The sequence below is a fragment of the Anolis sagrei genome, chromosome 4, assembly GCF_037176765.1.
Source record: "Anolis sagrei isolate rAnoSag1 chromosome 4, rAnoSag1.mat, whole genome shotgun sequence".
Taxonomy (NCBI): Eukaryota; Metazoa; Chordata; class Lepidosauria; order Squamata; family Dactyloidae; genus Anolis; species Anolis sagrei.
Window position 1 is genome coordinate 164026115 of NC_090024.1, and position 20427 is coordinate 164046541.

Sequence of the window (20427 nt, forward strand, 5' to 3'; positions counted from 1 at the left end):
AGGGATCACTGAAACCTGGTGGGATGACTCCTATCGCTGGAATGTAGATATCGAGGGGTATAACCTCTTTCACAGAAACCGAACAAAGGGGAGAGGAGGCGGAGTAGCCTTATATGTCAAAAACTCTTATGCTGCAGAAGAGATTCAAGAGAGCAATCTGGGAAACCAGCTTGAAATCATCTGGATAAGAATCAAGGGAACTGGGACTCAAAAAGATGTCGTTGTAGGCGTCTACTACAGACCCCCAAGCCAGGAGGAAGAACTTGATGAAGTCTTCTGCCAACAGTTGACCAAACAGGCACAGAAAAGAGATGTAGTAGTCATGGGCGATTTCAACTATCCCGATATTTGCTGGAAAACAAACTCGGCCAAGAGTACAAGGTCCAACAAATTCCTCGCTTGCCTTGCAGACAATTTCATGGTCCAGAAGGTAGAAGAGGCAACAAGGGGATTGGCTACTCTTGATCTCATCCTAACAAATGCGGAGGACCTGATCGATGCGGTCGAAGTGGTAGGATCCTTAGGGGCAAGTGACCATGTGCTCCTGCAATTTGAGGTACAAAGGAAGGCCGAAACTAAGACAAGTCAAACCCGCATTTTGGACTTTAGGAGAGCTGATTTCCAAAAAATGAAGGAAACGCTGAGCAGCATTCCGTGGACACAGATACTAAAAGACAAGGGAGTTACGGATGGATGGGAATTTCTCAAGAGTGAAATACTCAAGACGCAATTGCAAACCGTGCCAACAAAGAGAAAAAATAGGACAAGTGCAAAGAAGCCAGAATGGATGTCCAAAGAACTTCTAACTGTGCTAAGACACAAAAGAGACATGCACAAGAAGTGGAAAAAGGGAGAAATCACCAAAGAAGAATTCAAACAAATAGCCAACACCTGTAGGGAAAAGGTCCGCAAGGCTAAAGCACAAAACGAGCTCAGGCTTGCCAGGGACATTAAAAACAATAAAAAGGGCTTCCATTCTTATGTCAGTAGAAAAAGGAAAAACAAGGAGGCGATAGGACCTCTTCGAGGAGAAGATGGGGCAATGCTGACAGGGGATAGGGAAAAGGCAGAACTACTTAATGCCTTCTTTGCCTCGGTCTTCTCACAAAAAGAGAGTCTTCAACCTCAGCAAGATGGAGTGGATGAGAGATTGGAGGACATCCAACCCCAAATTGGGAAAGAAGTTATCCAGGAATACCTGGCCGCTCTTAATGAGTTCAAGTCCCCAGGGCCAGATCAACTACACCCCAGAGTATTGAAGGAACTAGCGGAAGTCATTTCGGAACCATTGGCAACCATCTTTGAGAGTTCTTGGAGAACGGGAGAAGTTCCAGCAGATTGAAGGAGGGCCAATGTGGTCCCAATCTTAAGAAGGGAAAAAAGGATGACCCAAACAACTACTGTCCGGTCAGCCTCACGTCGATACCGGGCAAGATTCTGGAAAAGATTGTTAAGGAAGCGGTCTGCAAACACTTAGAAACAAATGCAGTCATCGCTAATAGTCAACATGGATTTATCAAAAACAAGTCATGCCAGACTAATCTGATCTCTTTCTTCGATAGAGCTACAAGCTGGGTAGATGCAGGGAATGCCGTGGATGTAGCGTACCTGGATTTCAGTAAGGCCTTCGACAAGGTCCCCCATGACCTTCTGGCAAGGAAACTAGTCCAATGTGGGCTAGGCAAAACTACGGTGAGGTGGATCTGTAATTGGTTAAGTGGACGAACACAGAGAGTGCTCACTAATGCTTCCTCTTCATCTTGGAAAGAAGTGACGAGCGGAGTGCCGCAGGGTTCCGTCCTGGGCCCGGTCCTGTTCAACATCTTTATTAATGACTTAGATGAAGGGCTAGAAGGCATGATAATCAAGTTTGCAGACGACACCAAATTGGGAGGGATAGCCAATAGTCCAGAGGACAGGAGCAGAATTCAAAACGATCTTGACAGATTAGAGAGATGGGCCAAAACTAACAAAATGAAGTTCAACAGTGACAAATGCAAGATACTCCACTTTGGCAGAAAAAATGAAATGCAAAGATACAGAATGGGGGACGCCTGGCTCGAGAGCAGTACGTGTGAAAAAGATCTTGGAGTCCTCGTGGACAACAAGTTAAACATGAGCCTACAATGTGATGTGGCGGCAAAAAAAGCCAATGGGATTTTGGCCTGCATCAATAGGAGCATAGTGTCTAGATCTAAGGAAGTAATGCTACCCCTCTATTCTGCTTTGGTTAGACCACATCTGGAATATTGTGTCCAATTCTGGGCACCACAATTCAAGAGAGATATTGACAAGCTGGAATGTGTCCAGAGGAGGGCGACTAAAATGATCAAGGGTCTGGAGAACAAGCCCTATGAGGAGCGGCTTAGGGAACTGGGCATGTTTAGCCTGAAGAAGAGAAGGCTGAGAGGAGATATGATAGCCATGTATAAATATGTGAGAGGAAGCCACAGGGAGGAGGGAGCAAGCTTGTTTTCTGCTTCCTTGGAGACTAGGACGCGGAACAATGGCTTCAAACTACAAGAGAGGAGATTCCATCTGAACATTAGGAAGAACTTCCTGACTGTGAGAGCCGTTCAGCAGTGGAACTCTCTGCCCCGGAGTGTGGTGGGGGCTCCTTCTTTGGAAGCTTTTAAGCAGAGGCTGGATGGCCATCTGTCAGGGGTGATTTGAATGCAATATTCCTGCTTCTTGGCAGGGGGTTGGACTGGATGGCCCATGAGGTCTCTTCCAACTCTTTGATTCTATTCTATTCTATTCTATTCTATTCTATTCTATTCTATTCTATTCTAAATTATCACCATTAAAAGAGATGCCAATTATATAGAAGTGTCATTTTCAAGTGATAAGTTATTTAATGATCTATAATGTCCCAGGCTAATTATACAAGTTGAAATGCTTGAAACCATAAGTGGAATTTGCATTTTATTTCAAATGTTGAAATACCTGCCTTTACATATATGTATATTATGAGATATCTTGGAGATGGAATCTTGTCTAAACATTATATTCATTTATATGAGTATGCCTTATCAACATTTTTCAATAATTCTCAAAACATTTTCAATGTTCAATATGTTCAATAATTTTATGTATGTATGAAACAAATTATGTGTGCATGAAATCACCAGAAAATAAAGGTATTCTCTCAGCTACCTTTGTGGATAATTTTGAATTTTTGGGTATTTCAGATTTTTGGACAAGGGATCCTCAGCCTGTGCTACTTTTTACAAAGCAGATATGAACCTTCCTTCTGCAGTTATAATATGACCATGTTCTTTTACAAAGTGATAGGTTTTCTTAAATTCTTAAACCCTGCCCTCCAAAACCCATGTTCTAATTATTTATATTCAGTAGATTATCTCATAGGCCAGTGGTCCAACCCCCCCCCCCATCTTCTTATGGAAAAACATATTTTAAATTGTACCACCTTCTAGAGACATAGATTCATACTCTGCATGTTCTTGTACAGTCCAAGTAGTTATTAAGGGGGATGCAAGACTGCCATCAGCCCTCTATCTCCTCTAAACATATTTTTGAGCAAAAAAAATAAAAAACAATAACAAAAAAAAAACATCCCACAAGACATATCATTATAGTTGGCATTTTTCAGCCTTGCTTCAGATCACTTGTTGCCACTTACATCTGACAGGAGACATTAAAGAAAATATTAGCCATTTCTTTCACCAAATGTCACTAGGAGACAAGGAACAGCCAGAAATATCTTCAATATTATAAATAGCTAAATTCATTTTGTACAAAGTTCAGACTTACATTACAGCATAAAACTAAATGAAGAAATGGTTTAAAGCCTAAGAAGTATCATAGTTCTATTGGAGTGAGGATGCCATCTTTTATTCCAGAAATTTGCTATCAAAGAAAATGGGAAAAAAATAAAATAAAAGGGTATTACCTGAGGTACCCTTTTTATATCCTGAAATCCCCAAAATTAAGTATTCCTTAACTGTCACTCTTTAACCAAAGCATTTTCTTACAAGTACAGTACATAAAATAAGGCATCACAGTAATTTGAGAAAATCTCATAGACAATTCAAAGGCATTTTGAATTGTATTTAACCAATACTGATCCCCACCCAAATATAATCCTCAAACACCTGTCCCTAGCAGAGTGATTTTTAGCAACTACCTCTTAACTGGGCAAACATTGATTCCCATAACAGTAACAGACTGGTTTTTCTTTTTTGCTGTTTTCATATAAGTGGTGCAAAATGAACATATGTAAGGACAAACAGAAACTCTTTGTTGACAGAATGTCTTTGTTGATGGTGAATGTGACTAATAACCACAATTGTAAAGCCACAGCACATTCATGCACATATACCCTCTCTGTACTCTGCATAGACTATTACAGAATTGCTTTAAAATGCTCTCTTCTGGGGATACTTTAAGTACAGATGCCTTTTCCTGCCCTAAATTATAATAACCAGGATGATCAATAAACTCACCACCCACAAACGCCCATATCATCTGCATTCCTTGATTATAATTTGCACAAATGCAGAATCTCTCCTTTCTTTTCTAAGTCCAAATGATATGATTATGGTTGTTTTCACAATTGTATCCAAAACTACTAACAATCACTAAATGTATGATGTTGAAAAGAATCCATCTGGCTGTTTCCTTCAAAAGGACATTGATCTGTTTATATGAATATCTAGAGATCTCTTTTTCCAAAATATAACAATTAATACAACAATATCCAGGGGGGTAACCATGGACGTATGCTGCTAGAAACAGCACAGACTTAACAAGTTCTATGTGGCATAAGCTTTTGTGGGTTGCATGTAAAAAAAGGCAGGTGCAATCTACAAAGCCTATGCCAAATAATCTCGTTAGCCTTTAAGTTGATGCAAGACCTTTTCCAATTAATATGTATGCGCTACTGAGAAGTTTCTGGACACCCAGCATTCATTTCCCAACCAATGTGCGAAGGCATCATAGCTCAGCCAATGAAAACACAAAGCTATTCTAACTAGCCTAGCAGATAATTAGTCCAATGCTGTTACAGTACTAGAGAGGGGCTATAACTGCCGCGCTCCTGTTCCTTAAAATGACTCAAGCATAGGCTCAATCTTTTGAACTCCTTGGGAAGCTGTGAAATAGAAGTCATCTGTTAATAGTGCCATAATCTTGAAAAGGGATGCCTAGCATGACTTTTTAAACTTCAGAAGTGATGACTAAGTTCGGTTCAGAAAAACATTTGATAACTCCACTCCATTTGAACACATGGAGCAATTATTCAACATTCTACTTCTCTGTTCCAGTTTCCCCAATACATATATTACATGGCATGTTCACTATTTTTTAAAAAAACTCTTGTGTTTTGTACGCATAGGACTAATTTAAAAGTGTTTATTCCATGTTCTACACATTAAATCAATATCCTTTTCTATATTAACCAGTGTCAAAACAGAACTACATTGCACGTTATATACATATATCTATTGCAAATGATAATGGAAACCTGTTCAGGTTTAATAAACCTTTAGCAGACAAAAAAGACTGCAATACATATCCCAAGGTGGATTCTTCTATGATCCATCAATCTGAGTGCTTAACCTTGTTTTCCTATGCAGAGAACCTTACGGGGTACATGGGTAAACCACAAATTGATGTATTTCACTGTAGGCACACTTACACCAGTACTGAATAATATATATTTTTGTTTTCTAAGTATAATATTCAAAAGTTTCATGTTTTTAAAAAGTTAAGAGAAAATTCTTCCATGCTCACATTTTTCCAAATCAGAATTGTTTAAATGCATGAAACAAATTGACTGCCATTCTGAAGGGGATAAGGAGGTAGGGCCAGCAATCAATGTCAAATAATAGTTTTACTCTTTTAGGATTACCGTCGCTAGCACAGAGGTAGTTTGAAGGAGAATGAGTTTCAATTCCTAATGAACAGCATTTACTCATAACCACCATGCAGTTATACTAATATGTGAGATGTGCTTACAGCTCCTAAAGTCAAACAACTGTTTGAGATACAAAAACTGATTGAGAAACATTAGAGGACTCTAAAGCGGTGTAAAGTGCAGATGAAGTACAGTAGTATCAAATGTTAACATAAGGATTTGCATGTCAAACATATGGTGAGCCACACGTTGATGGAAGACCACACAATTTGCCTCCACAAGCCCAGGTCTAATACAAGTAAAATTATTTCCTTGGCTGAGGAATAATCTTATCAGAAACTAAATATTGCTGACTTAGAAATACTATGCAAGTTGAAAATATTGTCAAAATGGGTAATTATGTCAATTTCTTGCAAAACAGCTAACTTTGCTCATATATGCCTAGTAAGTCTCAAAAACATATCAATGAAAGCTTAATTGTACAGGGTAGCAGAACTATAGAATTCAGTAAATTAGATTTAGGAAAATAAGGTTCAGATTCTGGGGCTTATAAATAATATATACCTGATATTATGTGATAAATAACTCTGGATCCATTTTTCTGCTGTTAATAATAGTAGAACTCTTATTGTCCATAGATAGAAGGAAATCATAGACAATACATTGAAAATAATGAAATGCACTTCAACATACCTTTTCTGTATAGTTATGCACAAAATGCATAACCTGATCAGACTTATTTGAGATCAGAAAAAGGACAGCGAGGAAATTTTTCACAAGATAATAACACTCCCCAAATGCTACATGTTAAAACCATTATGTCTTCTTTTTTAAAAAACAGACAAACACTAATATGGTTTTCGATAGAAATGATAATCTTCACAGTTCTGGGCTTATTCTATGCAAAATTGATTTTTTTTCCTCTGTAGAGAAAATAATATGTAGAAAAAGCTATTTTTCGTTTAAAAACACTGTAATTGGATACTTAATCTGCCCAAAAATGTGTGATTGATACTTTCAAAAAGCAGTATTTTCTATGCAGGAAGTATGTTTGTACATAAAATTATTTTTGACTATGCAGAAATATATTTTTATGTGCAAAAAAGCTCGAGAATTTTTCCGCACAAAAATGCAGGTTTCCGCTCAGAAAAGTTGTTTTCTGTGTAAATTAATCATGTGCAATAAATCCCAAATTTTGAATAGGTCTTCATAGATTTTCTCACAATGGGAAAAACAGCTAAAACACCAATTGCCTGTTTTGAGCAGAAAATTAATGAGGCATTACAACCTATTGATGGAAAGTAGTTCCATACCAACAAAAGATATCTAGATACTTCATGCCACTATATTGCCTTGAATTAGACCAATCCTATCTGATATTGAAAGTTGAGCAGGGGCAGAGCTGCTAAATGAATGGAAAACCTCAAATAGTAAAGAGTGTCTGAAACCTTTGACAGCAACTATTGGTATGTGCTGAAATATATCAAGTACATGGACCAAAGTTCTGACTCAACATAAAACAATTTCCTATATTTTTCTACACTTTCCCCGAGTAATTCAGTCCTTCTATATATTACTTTACTGAATTTGACTTTAAGCTATGTTAAATATATATTAGAATGTAGGTGTGGTGCCTTTTTGATGGTGTTTAATTACTTAGAATTTCTAGTAATTTATATTGTTGCTTTAAAATATATGCCCCAAAAAGGTTGTTTTCCAAAACTTATAAAATACAAATTACAATGGGAATAATTCAGCAAAACAACAACATTCTCAATGGATGGAGGAAGGGGAAAGCTATCCTCTGAACATACAGGTAACTAAATTATAAATGCACTTACTTTGGTAGAGTTTTCAAGTGATTCTCTCGTAATTCCAGTATTCGTAATTTAACAAGTCTAGAAGTTTTAAGGATTAAAAAATAAATTCACCATTTGACATTTATTAACTGCATACACAAATTACTAGCACGTTCTTTTTTCTAACAGCAATGATATTACCCATATATTACCATGAAATTATTCCTTTGCACCTGGCCAGCCTCTAATGAGAATATAACCATATGTCTTCAGTTGGAAATAACTGCTTTAAATTATTTTTTGCTGATTATTCCAGTAAGATGAGGATGCTAAACAATATTCAGCAGACATTTCCAGCTCTAGAATATTAAGTAACTTCAAGGCTGTATTAATCAGCTATGATTTCTGGCAGGGAAGATTCAGAAAATTCTGAAGCCGCATGAGAACAATTAAATAGAGGAGGTTAGGGCTAATAGAGAATGCTAAAATAAATGCATGTTACAATCAATTACTCTCTAGGAATTATCTAGGTCCTCCAGGTATCTGTGATATGCTTACACAAGTTACCATAGAGTCTTGCTGAAAGATCAAACAGATTCCTGGACAGAATATCTCTCTAGGAATGATCTATGTCATACAGCAAAGCTCTACGGTAACTCCTGGTAGAAGTCATTCATTTCTATAGAGAAACATTCCATGGTATGTTCAGGTATATTTCCTCCAGAGATACATAGTTTTATACTTAATAAGCTAACAAATTAGAAATGTTACTAAAATTACAAATTACCAAAGGGAAAACCACGAAAAGAAATAACTGCTACTAGAGGTTTCAAAGGAGTAAAGAAAAGCTATTCTAAAAGAGTGATGCTCTTTTTATTTGAGAATATAAAATCTTAACCATGTCAATAAATTTTGACAGGTTTAATAGCTTTGCCATTATTAATATTTTAAACTTTAGAATATAAAGCATAAACTTTTGAATTTTACATGGATTAAGTGTATGTCAGTGATACACAACTTGATTTGAAAAATCCCTAATGATTGGTTAAGTAAGAGAACTTTCGGAAAGCAATATATTACTGTAAGATCTGTTCAACAGTGAAATATGTTTACTTGAATCTAGTGTGCATCTTTTTTGACTATATTATGTAGCCAAAATTGAGATGTGCATTATATTCGAGGGGACATCATACTCATGTAAAATATGGTACACTGAGTTGGAAGGTGGTGGACTCTTCATCTTTGGAGGTTTTAAACAGTGCTTCAATTATGTATTGCTACAAGTCAGGGACTTGGACTAGATGGCCTTTGTGGTTCCTCTCACATTCTATAATTCTATGCAACTGATGTTTCAAAGGAATTGTTACCTTGGAGTCCAAAACTGAACTTAGTTTTCTGTTGCTCAATCTCAAGCCCCCAAATAACCATTTGAACTGATATAATAAAAATTTTGGATAATGATCTGTTATGCATTTCTACATTTGCCTAATCACTCTTAGCTATCTCACCTTCCTACAACTCAGAAATTATTTGCTTTCCCTCATTATCCAAAGAGATTATGCAATTATCAAGACCATGCTTTGGATTGACAAGTGTAATTCATTATTTGTTTTAACAGCATTCTTGATTAAAGGCTGGGCCTCAGCAGTTTACAGCATAGCTTCCTGCTTTGGGTGTTCTATGATTATCCAGCTCATAATGATTTTTCTCCTGTTTTTATCATGATCCCATCACACCAGTAGTATTCTAGTACTAAGATAGATCTCTTTATCCAAGGGTACATCATGAAGAAACATTAATTAATTCACTTCTAATTCAAAAAGTAATGGAAGAACCATAGAATTTGAAAAGTACATATTCTAGTTTATATGAAATCTGTATGTTTTTTTTTTTGTTAACACCGAGGCAGTATATTGAAAACTTACCTTCCAAAGTTAGCTGGAAGAAATTCGAGAAAGGCATCATTTAAGTACAGCTGGGTCAAGTTTAAAAGCTGGGTGAAACCATCTGGGAGCCTAAAAAAATGAGTTAAAGATTTAGCTTTGATACTCTAAGAACAATACAAATATAAGTCCCAACAGACAGATCTCCTCAGTTGTTGCACTGTGAAAAAATTATTGAACCATTTGTTAAAGCTAACATCTTGCCTCTTGCACACCTCCTCTTTCGAGGAGAGATTTATGTACCTGACAATTTAAGGTTACATCATCTTTTCATATGTCTGTGTAAGACTTTCAGTGGTGGATTTAATTTTGAAATGAGAACTAGACTGTATCAATGTCATTTTTATGATCTCCAGAATGAATCATTTTATTGATACTGAAAGAACATGGAGTTTTACGCAGATTGAGGGCACTGTCCTATGAAACGCATTGTTATAAAGTTACTGTTTTTTCAGTTTTTCTTATTTGAGCTATATACTGCACTTTCTTTGAATTAGCATAATTGAATTACTGAAAAAATGCAAAGGAAAAATTGTCAATGTATTGGAAGAAAGCTACAATGTATGAAAACCATATTTTTGTATATTTACTCCCTAACAATTGACTTACTTAATTAATCATGGTTGTTTTGAATTAAATTGTTTTATCTAACAAAATACAGTCAATACAACTGTATTTGACGCATTTGGTCTTATAGAATGTAATGTAGAAAAAATAGCATATTTATTAAATACAGGAAGTCCTCAAGTTACGGACAAGATAGGTTCTGTAGGTTTGTTTTTTAGTTGAATGGGTATGTTAGTTGGAATAGGTACATTTTAAAGTACAACTTCAGCCATATATATATATATATATATATAGAGAGAGAGAGAGAGAGAGAGAGAGTTTTAGTTTTGGATAGCATTTAGAAGGGTTAACACTCTTGTGACATTTACTTTGCTGTCTGTGCCCCTGCTCAAAAGATTTCACCTCACTTTCTGTCCCTGTGATAATTGGATTTTGAAAAATTGGGTTTGTTGGGGAAACAAGGGTTTGTGATAAAGTTTCAGTGGAGACACCTTTTCCTCATGATAACTCTTTCAGGAGTGAATTTCCCTTCCTAGTGGTAGATTTCTCTCACTTCCTGTTCTTAAGTATGAGTTGTTTGTAAGTTGGATGTTTGTAACTCAGGCACAGTATAACACCCTTAAAGGGCATTTTAAAAATAATACAATGCATATTTATCTAAATTAAGTCCTATGGTATTTAACAGGGTCTTTTCAGGCTATTGAAAAAAATAACTATTTAACTGGATTTACTCCATAAGAAAGTATGCACAGGAATGCAGTCTTGCCTAGTAGACTTGCATACAATTCTCACCCATTTTGGATCAACCTTGTCATTACTGCTACATACAAATTATATAGTCACCAAAAGTAACTAGTATGCTTTCATAAAATATCCACCACAGACTGATGTTTCAAACATATTTTCTTAAATTGTATCTTTATAAGCATTTAAGATGTTGTAAGACAATAGAAAATCCAAGAACAAGGATGCAAAAGGTGTCATACATATCTGAAAACCCTCTGGATTTGACAGAGCATCTACTGATGTAAACAACAAGCAGGAGAAATCAATTAAATCTATGCAACAATGTTACTTCTCAAAAACATGAAGTAATTGGTATTCTGGGCTATATATATGATATGGTTTTAATTTTCACCACAGTAAACGTGCCGCACACAGGAGTGAATAGTATTCTGAAGACATAGTACCTTGGACGCATAATTCAATACACTTATTCAATTCCCTGCATTCATTATAAATACATGGAGGTGGTCCAAGAACAGGTATGTTGGCTAGGGATCATGAGACTTTCAGTGCAGCAATATCTGGAGGGCTGCAAACCCTCAATCTCTGCTTCAAATCAAATTAAACAGCAAGGAGTCCCCTATTCTTAAGACAGTAGGAAGGAAGTTAAATCTCAAAAGGTACAGCTTTCTACAAATGGGACCACAAATGAAAAATCTCTGTTATTGTTGGTGCTAGCTTTGGCTAGCTCCCAGTTTAGACCCATGATATGTACTGAGTATATCAGACTTTGTATGGGAGAAGACTTTCTCTAAGGACCTTGGTCCATTATCATGTGGAAAGTTAAAAGTTAACTGCTATTTTAACTGATGGAACAGCTGATGCAGCTGTTCCAGCACTGGTGAAATGTGATCTACATTCGAAAATCCTGCCACAATCTGCTCAAGTTTCTAAACAATTTTTAAATATAGTAGCATACATCAACATAATCAAAACATGTATAGCAGGCATGTACAAGCTTGGGCCCTCCAGGTGTTTTGGGCTTCCTAACAGCATACTGGCTGTTAAGAATTGTGGGAGTTGAAGTCCAAAACACCTGGAGGACCCAAGTTTGCCCATGCCTGACATATAGCATCATGTCTAGGACAATAAGATTCCCTTCACACCACAAATATTAAAAAGATGCCATGTATAACAGCTACAATCTGCACATCCAGGAACAGAATTAGATATAGAGGCATCAGAATTGAATGCCAGAATTTTAAGGGGCAGCACGGTCCCATTACAATGGGGATCTAATGAAGATTTAGAAAGTTTCCTGTCTAAAATGTTCAAAAACTACAACTAGTTGTAGAGCACACTATGTTAAATGAAACAAAGGTCTGACTTTGTACATGGCAATTTATTTTTTAAAATAAAGAAACTGAGGCTATGGAGCAGCAAACTACTTCATTGATCAATAGCCATATCAATTTATAAAAACAAAAACTAAACTAGTACTTCATTCAATACAACGTTTAAAGATATCACCATTTTTTTCTTCTACCAACCACTATGGAATTGCTATGCCCGTTTAGTTCTCTCTGACTCATTCTATTCCTGACATGTTTTTTATTACAAATGATAATGCTACTACCTCCACATTACACTTTCATGTGTAAAATACTGCACATATAAAATGAAGAAACAGTTAACTCCACTGGTGGATACTCACTTAGAAATAGGATTGACACTGGCTTCAATTATTGTTAAACACTTACAGCACTTTATGTTTTCTGGAAAATCTTGGATCCCTAAAAAACAAAAATGTTTTGTTACATGTGGCACACATTATTGTTCTTTAAAATGGGAAAACTTTCATTTTAATCCTAAAGAGATTGCAAGAGTCACATCAAGTATGAACTATTTAACAACTATGATTGTGATTTAGATCCAATTATCATGTATCAGTACCTCTGAAAAAACACCAGTTATCACCACTGCTCCTCATGTGAATTCTCATGTTTCACTGATATCGTCTTCCCAATGTCAAGTGGGCAGGAGGAGTGCCTTGCTGAGTAAGTGCCTTAGAATCTGATATGCACATGAAGTTATCTCAAAATCTTATCTACAAACAAATCTGGTATTTGTAGTAGCCGGTCAGTTGAATGAAATATGTCCCAAGCAAAAATCATAGCTAAGACTAACTAAACATCTACTTTAGCAATGTATCGAGCATGTCATAAATATATAAAAAATGTCTACTTGATATTCATTTTAGGGGTCATTAATGTTGTAGAAGAGGTATCTTGTATCATATTTCTGATCCTTGTACATCAGGCTTTCGAATACTAGACCAGATAGAAAAGTGGAACAAGCCTTAAGTAAATGTATAAATAAGTTCAACCAGCTTGATGCAAGTCCACAGCTCCATGAAACCAAACTTAGTACTATGTACTAAGACAGCCAAGGCGGCAGCGGGGGGGGGGGGGGGGTGGGTGTCAAGAAATCGGCTGCCATATTTCCCCCACAAAAGGGATCAAAATGCAAAAGATACAAAATCTTGATACTAAACTGAAAAAAAGATTCACAACTCATACTCAGACCCCATCCTGGGAGAAAACCAGATGACTTGTTGAATCTTACTGAGTAAAGAAATTAGGGACAGACTAGAAAAAATTTATACTTGTGACATCACCATTGAGAAATCCCATTTTCAAGTGCCCATCAGCTAGAATTGAGGCAATTCTTGATAGAACAGCTAGTTTTGGAATACATAGTATACTGGACGGTATCTGGAAATGATCTTCTTAAATATATGTCTTCCATAATTTATTGTTTCCAAGTCAAAATTTCAGTTTTAATGTATTCAGAACAGGGTACTGTAATGTTCCAATGCAGAGAAGAGACTTTTGCTTTAAACAATATTATAATTCAAAATAAAGTTTGTAGAAACATGACCGTTTCACCTACAACTTGATATGAGTGCAAGCTCTGTGTCAATAACAGGAAGTTCTGCAACTGTTTTTTTAATCTACTCATGTCTATCAAGAATTCGTCTCTAGGGAAGGAAATGAAGTGCTCTGGGGGATTTTACTGACTTTGTATGTGTATCCCTATTATTTTTATTTCTTAGCCCATGAGTCACCACTGACACATACTTATGTTAATTTTTTATTAGGCATGTCAGGGCAATAGCCTGTGGACGTTTATTTGGTAAATGAAATGAAATAAATCATCTGGGATGGATAAAATGCAAGAGAAGTCATGGAGGAATGACAGAGAAAAAACAAAGTATCGCAACTGAATTTATTAGCCAAGGACAAAGATAATGCCCTCTTTCAAATACTCCTTCTCTTTGTAGAGGAATGAACTTTTCTAGTAAAAATAGAAATGTTAAAGAAGATTATTGTTGGGTGTCCTCCTAGACCCCACAAGTCTTCAGTCCCCAATGAGTAATTAGACTAAGAAAGCAGGATTTGAAAGAGGGATTCCTTTCTCTATTCCTATCAATACCTTCCTAGAAGGGGCTTTATGTCTCTACTCCTCTCTTCCTGTTTGCTACTATCTCCTCCCCATGTGAAATTTAGAAATGTGATCTCTTTGAGGTATGAGGAAACTTCCTCTTTGCCGCCATTTTGATTGGGTCTAGGCTTCAACAACATGGTCGGCCTTCATTTTCTCCCTCTTCTGCCTTTTGTCTCCTCCTGTGAAGACACATCTTGCCATTCTCTAGGTAAGATGTAGCTGAATGCATATTTTTCTGATATCTTTACCTTTGCCTTCCTTAGAATATGAGATTTAGAAAGATAGTAAGCTCCAAAAACTTTCCTAACCATAATGTATTTCTTTTCCTTCAATAAATACTTTTGAACTTATATTTTGACTCTGCAATCCTGTGCCATCCTAAGCAACAGAAGGTTATCCCAGCTCACCACACCTAAGTTTCTGCCGGTTGTGAAGTGTGCTTCTAGCACTCTGCTATATTTTTGGTGGAATCACCACAAGAGAAGGTTATTTTTTAGTCTAACCACTCATAGATTCCTAACAATTGTAATGCATTTGGCAAGAGTTTTTCCTACTCTTTCATAGGGATGGGTTTGTCCACAGAATCCTAAACCTCTTCCATTGAATAGGACTCTATAGAAAAACCTACAAGATATGCTCTTGGTGTAATATTGCTGCCTAAGAATTTTTGGAGCTACCCCACTTTTCTCTAAAAGAGACAACTGTAGCAGTACAGTTAACCCTTCACATGAAAACTTAATGATACTTTTCTTGGATGACAACTCGCAGAATCCCAAATCCTGAATGGCCAACCCCACGCTGATTTTAATAGGGCAATCCAGGTGAAACCGTAGCTGTTGTCAATCAGGATTGCTGAATGCCTCAATGGGTGCCAAAAACAGAAATCTGCCCGTTATAAGCAAAGTTCTTAGGCAGCTTTAAGAAACACACTTTAAGTTGTAGTTAATATTTTTATTGTAAGAATGCCTTTCTTTCTTTCTTTCTTTCTTTCTTTCTTTTGTTGGATACTTTGTAGGGGTTAAATGTTTTCAAAATATAGTAAAAAAAATACTAGATGGCTTTACTTGGTCTGAAAAGTGAGCTCTAAGAATTGCTGTTGCATATACAGAGGAAAGCTGAGAAAGTTTAAATTAAATTGGCTCTAAAATAAAGCAGGCATTCACTGCAACGATGTGGGAGATGATTTAATAAAAATAAAAATAGCACTAGCATACCCTAAAGACAGACCGAATATAACATAATTTTCATCTTAATGATACGGCCCGTGCATTATGTAACACTTTTTATTCTGACACCATTTAAAAAGCAGAGTGCCAGAATGCATAGCACTGGAAATTAAAGAGAATCAGTTATGTGCAGTGTAGTCAGACTTTGGCCTTTTGAGACTTTCTTCAGCTCAGGAACCCCCCCCCCCCCCATGGCTTTTAGAAATTGCTTTGCTTTTGGTGAGTCCCAATTTGAAGACTATATTAAGGTGTATTCTGCAGAGCATGCAGTCTTCCTTCTTATTGGACAGTAACACCTTCAGCTGGTCTTCACAGATGAAACTACCAAAGCTGTCATTTATATGAACACGTTGTTTTTGTGTAAAATGTAGCACTTTCCCATTAACTTTTGCATAAAGTACCATTTTTGTGCATCATTGTGTTTTGTGTAAAATTTCAAAAATAAATGGGGACTAAGTGCTTGAAATTTCTCACGCTTATGTGCAAAACTAAAATAAATAAATTGCATCTCAATTTTGAACAAAAAAGCTTCAGTAGTCCCTTGGATTAACTATCTTATATTTAAGGTTTTGTAGGAGTATCATAGAGCAGTAATGTTTTTATATTATTACTTTAATATCGTATTTATAATTACTAAAATTAAGTTGGATCCAGAGTTTTCTGTCACAGCCTTGAAAGGGTAAGTGACTATAATTTAATACCTTTGGTCTCTCAAAAACCTGCTCCAGACAGTTGGAATACTTTCTGGAACTGAAGTAGTGAACTAAGGATGAACAAAACATGTCTTTCTTCCTTGTAATAGTGGGGTTATTTACCAGATTACGGTCCTATGAACACAAAAGTTCCTTCTATTCCAGGCTAGCCAGTTAAATCTAAACCATTAAATGAAAGTGTTGGATTAATTTTAAAATTGTCTTAGAGATCTCTTCCAAGGACATGAATCTTTTCCCCACTTTGATAAGGCCAAGAGAAATAATTATTCTCCTGATAGAAGCTTGTAGAGATCAAAAGCATGTGATCTTCCTACTACACAGGCTCTGCACAAGCAAGAGAAAAGAAAGGTGAAGAACAAAATTCCCTCATATATTATATATATTACACATCTCTTATATACTATCCTTAAAGGCAACTGAGATCCTTCCATGCTGTCAAAATCATTATGCATGAAAGAAATTGTCTAAAATTGTCCATTTTTCAGTCTGGTGCAGCAAATGATAAAAATCAAAATAAAACAGTTTCTTTTAGTGGGCACTTTATATTGGTTTTTTGTTTTTGTTTTTTGTAATTCTGTATGTAAGAAATCAGGAAGCACCAACCGTTTGTACAGTGAGCAGTCCCTAACCAAAATGGCTTTCAGCTAAAATTTGAAGGAAAATAATAGATGAAGAGGATGGGAAGGGATGCACAAGGAAACACAGGGAAAATGCATCATTATTTTAGTTGCCTACATGTTCAATTAGTAATAATAATATGTAACCTAGGGTCTGGAAGATGGAACCTTGAGATCTAACATTTTAATCCTCCCCTGAATTTAAGAACTAGTAGTAAAGCTCAGGATATAAGCAGAATGTTGCATTGGTTTGAAATACTGATAAAGCATTTTCCACAGATTACATTCATTTCTCATTAGCAATTAGCAGCCCAAAAAGGCAAACAAAAATTATCTTGTTTGTCACAATATATACCAATAATTACCTGACACTCATAATTTGTCTACCTACAGAAAAAGTATACAAGCCTCTGCATGGATCCATGAATCCTTGAAACAGTAGTTGATTGATTACTGATCAGTTTCTGATTCATTTATGTCTTTTCCCTAGCACTAAGTCATTGTTTCCATTATTTTTTTTAATAGAAAACAGCATCTAGCTGGCAACTAAAACTGCACTATTTTTATGGCATTTGGTCATTATCAATGTAAGCCTTTCAAACTGTTGTGTGAATGTGGTTTATCAAAATGAACCGGTTTATTAAAACTCCTCTGACATATTTTTTAAAAAATGCTTTCTTTGTTTCTGTTTTTTGTGCATTGCCTCAGGTGCCCTGGAGGACTGAGAGATGACAAACAAACACACAAATAAACAAACAAACATGTTTGTTTTGCAGATGTGCATCAATTTCTGATTCATGCGGCCATAACCGATGAAACAGAAGGCCACTAGCCCTATAATCTATATTAACTGGCATGTCAAATAAGGTTAAAGCTGTGAAAAACTGCGATAGAGGAATTTTCTTTATGCTTTAATTACACAATAAAATTCAGCATTGTCACTATGCAAATGATGCCCAATTAAGACATACAATGGTGCACTATGTCCTTACAAAAATGATAGGGTTTTTGGGGGGACAATCTTTGGGCATATCCCTATCACGCCTCTGCCAAACTGGTATTTTTCCTATTTTCATAACTAGTTTGAAGAGGTGAAAAAACAAATGGGAGAACACAATCACTATTTGCACAATAGCAATTAGCACATGTTTGTGGAGTCATATTTGTTTTCTGGCATAACTGTGGATACACAGCAGTTAGTAAGCTACTTTTTAGCCAAAAACAATTTTGTAGTTGGAGTACAATGGCAGAAGATTAAAGGAGAGCGGAAATGCACAAAAAGGGAAAACTAAACACTATTTAGAACTGTTTGTGCTTAAGTTAGTTAGATCATTATTATATGCATGAGTGCAAAAGAAATAAGATAAGTTTTAATGTTGTTTTATTATTGCTTTAAAAACTCCTCTTATGATCCTATAATAAATGAAATCCAGTAGAAGAACCATATTCCTTACCATTTTTACTGATGTCAAGTTCTTTAAGATTAACTAAACTGGCAATGCTGGTTGGCAGGCTTGAAAGGTCATTGTCTGGGATACTCAGTTTACGCAGAGCTTGACAGTTGAATAATTGCTACAAAAAAAAGAGAAAATTGATTACAATACTCCCATGTAATATTACCACAGTATTAACATTTAAAGGCAATACAAATATAGCATAAAATACCGAACGTTTGCTCATAGTCAGTGAGGCCTAGTTCACACAATGCAAGACTGCTCTCTCAAGTGTGGCTAAGCATGCTCAGACTATCCTGAGTAAACTGTCCCACATAATGTCATGATTCCAGGAAAAAGATACATCAACACAAGAGAAAAATGAACACTTCTCTTTTCTTAGGACCTTATCAGACAGTAAAATGCCTCGTGTCTGATGTCCTTTGCATATTAGTTTTTATGGGTTCCATCACATGATGCATGGTCCATTTCACAGGAAGCATAGCAACCTGTAGGCAAAAGATCTACAGACAGCGCCTTTTGTAAAACAGGTAGGAATCAACTTTGCTCTTGTTTATTTTGTCTGTACATATCAGATGTGTGCTATTTAATGTGTGATGGTTACACCCATCTGCAGGTTGTTGGTAGCTCTCCCTTTGTTAACAGATCTTAGGTCTCTTAATGAAAGAAATGGATTAACAGATTGTGATGTTTACATGTCTAGAAGTACTTCAGAGTGGTCTATTAGGGTTTCCCATTGAAAAAATGGTTTAAGAAGATTATGGATTTCCCATTGAAAGAAGTGGATTAACAGATTATGGCATCTATATAGCTTGAAATGATTTAGCAGATTGTGCATTTCCCACTGAAAGAAGTGGCTTAGCAAATCATAGTGTTTGCATGGCTAAAAGTGGTTTAGCATATTGTGGGTTTCTCTCTGAAAGAAGTCTGGTTGCTGATGACAGCTTCAAAAAGTTAGAATAATTTGACCCTAGGTGCATAAACATTTTAGATTGAATCAGTTAGAACTACAGGCTTAAGCAAATAGCCCTATTGGTACTGTTCCATTATCTGGACGGAGACTACAAGAGGGTGCTAGACAGAGAAGGATAGTCCATTTTAGGGGGTGGGGGAGGAGTTGAAGGAAGAAAACAATTTCCCCCATTTTCAGTGGTTATTCCCCACCCCCACCCCCAGCCTCCCATATCATAAATGATGGTTGTTTCAATGAAAGTGACATGGGTGGGGAGAAAAACAGGAACACAGGGGGAAATGATTTAACTCCTTCAACCTCCCCCCCCCCCATGAACTATATTTCTCTATCTAGCACCTCTTTGTGGCCTCCGTCTGCATTTTACTTGTTGTCTAAATAAATTCAATACTAGTGTTTGTTGAGCCTCCTGGACATTCTACAATTGGGTTGTCACAGTTCAAATGACCCTATCTTGTATTCCCATACAGCATATTGACAGAGGATGGTTCCTCCAGCTGACTTCAATTCTTAGTCAGGTACATGTGGTAGGATGTGTTCTTTCAAGTAGCAAGGAACCCAGCTGATTTTGTTTTGAGGGCTCCCAACTGATGTTGAGACACAGATTCAAGTACCTTAAAATTGGGTGCTTTTCTCTTAAAACAAAAGTTGCAACAAGACCCTGTAGTTAAACTAAAACAACTACTAAAACAACTACCATGGACAGCTTCATGTGTTCGTGTTGTTCGGGAGAAAGAAATGGAACTCTTTGGGTTTAGGTCTCATAAGAAATCGTGAACTCTATTGAAAAATAAAACTGCCCAGTAGCCTGTTTATAATACATAGATATTCTTTTATGGATACTTGTAAAAGCAGAAGGTATAATAATGTGCTTACTTTGGATATGTTTTAATGGATTTTAACTGTGATTTTTTCATACTATTATGTCTAATGCTGTTCTAATGTTTGCATTTTTGTTTATTTTAAATTGTGTGGTCATACTTTTAATGTAAGCCACTTTCAGTCTCCTTCAGGAGTGATAAAGCGA

General features: G+C 36.3%; 1 protein-coding gene across 7 annotated transcripts in view; it reads right to left on the reverse strand.

The window, feature by feature from the left end:
• LRRC7 (leucine rich repeat containing 7) overlaps positions 1-20427 on the reverse strand; it is a 215861-nt gene that overhangs the window by 92650 nt on the left and 102784 nt on the right. For all 7 annotated transcript variants that reach the window (XM_067467827.1, XM_067467828.1, XM_067467825.1 and 4 more), the window contains 4 exons: positions 18431-18548; positions 12628-12706; positions 9603-9692; positions 7720-7776 (listed from right to left, as the gene is read on the reverse strand). In XM_067467827.1, coding sequence (XP_067323928.1) covers positions 7720-7776; positions 9603-9692; positions 12628-12706; positions 18431-18548 — 344 coding nt within the window. The remainder of the gene's footprint in view (positions 1-7719; positions 7777-9602; positions 9693-12627; positions 12707-18430; positions 18549-20427) is intronic.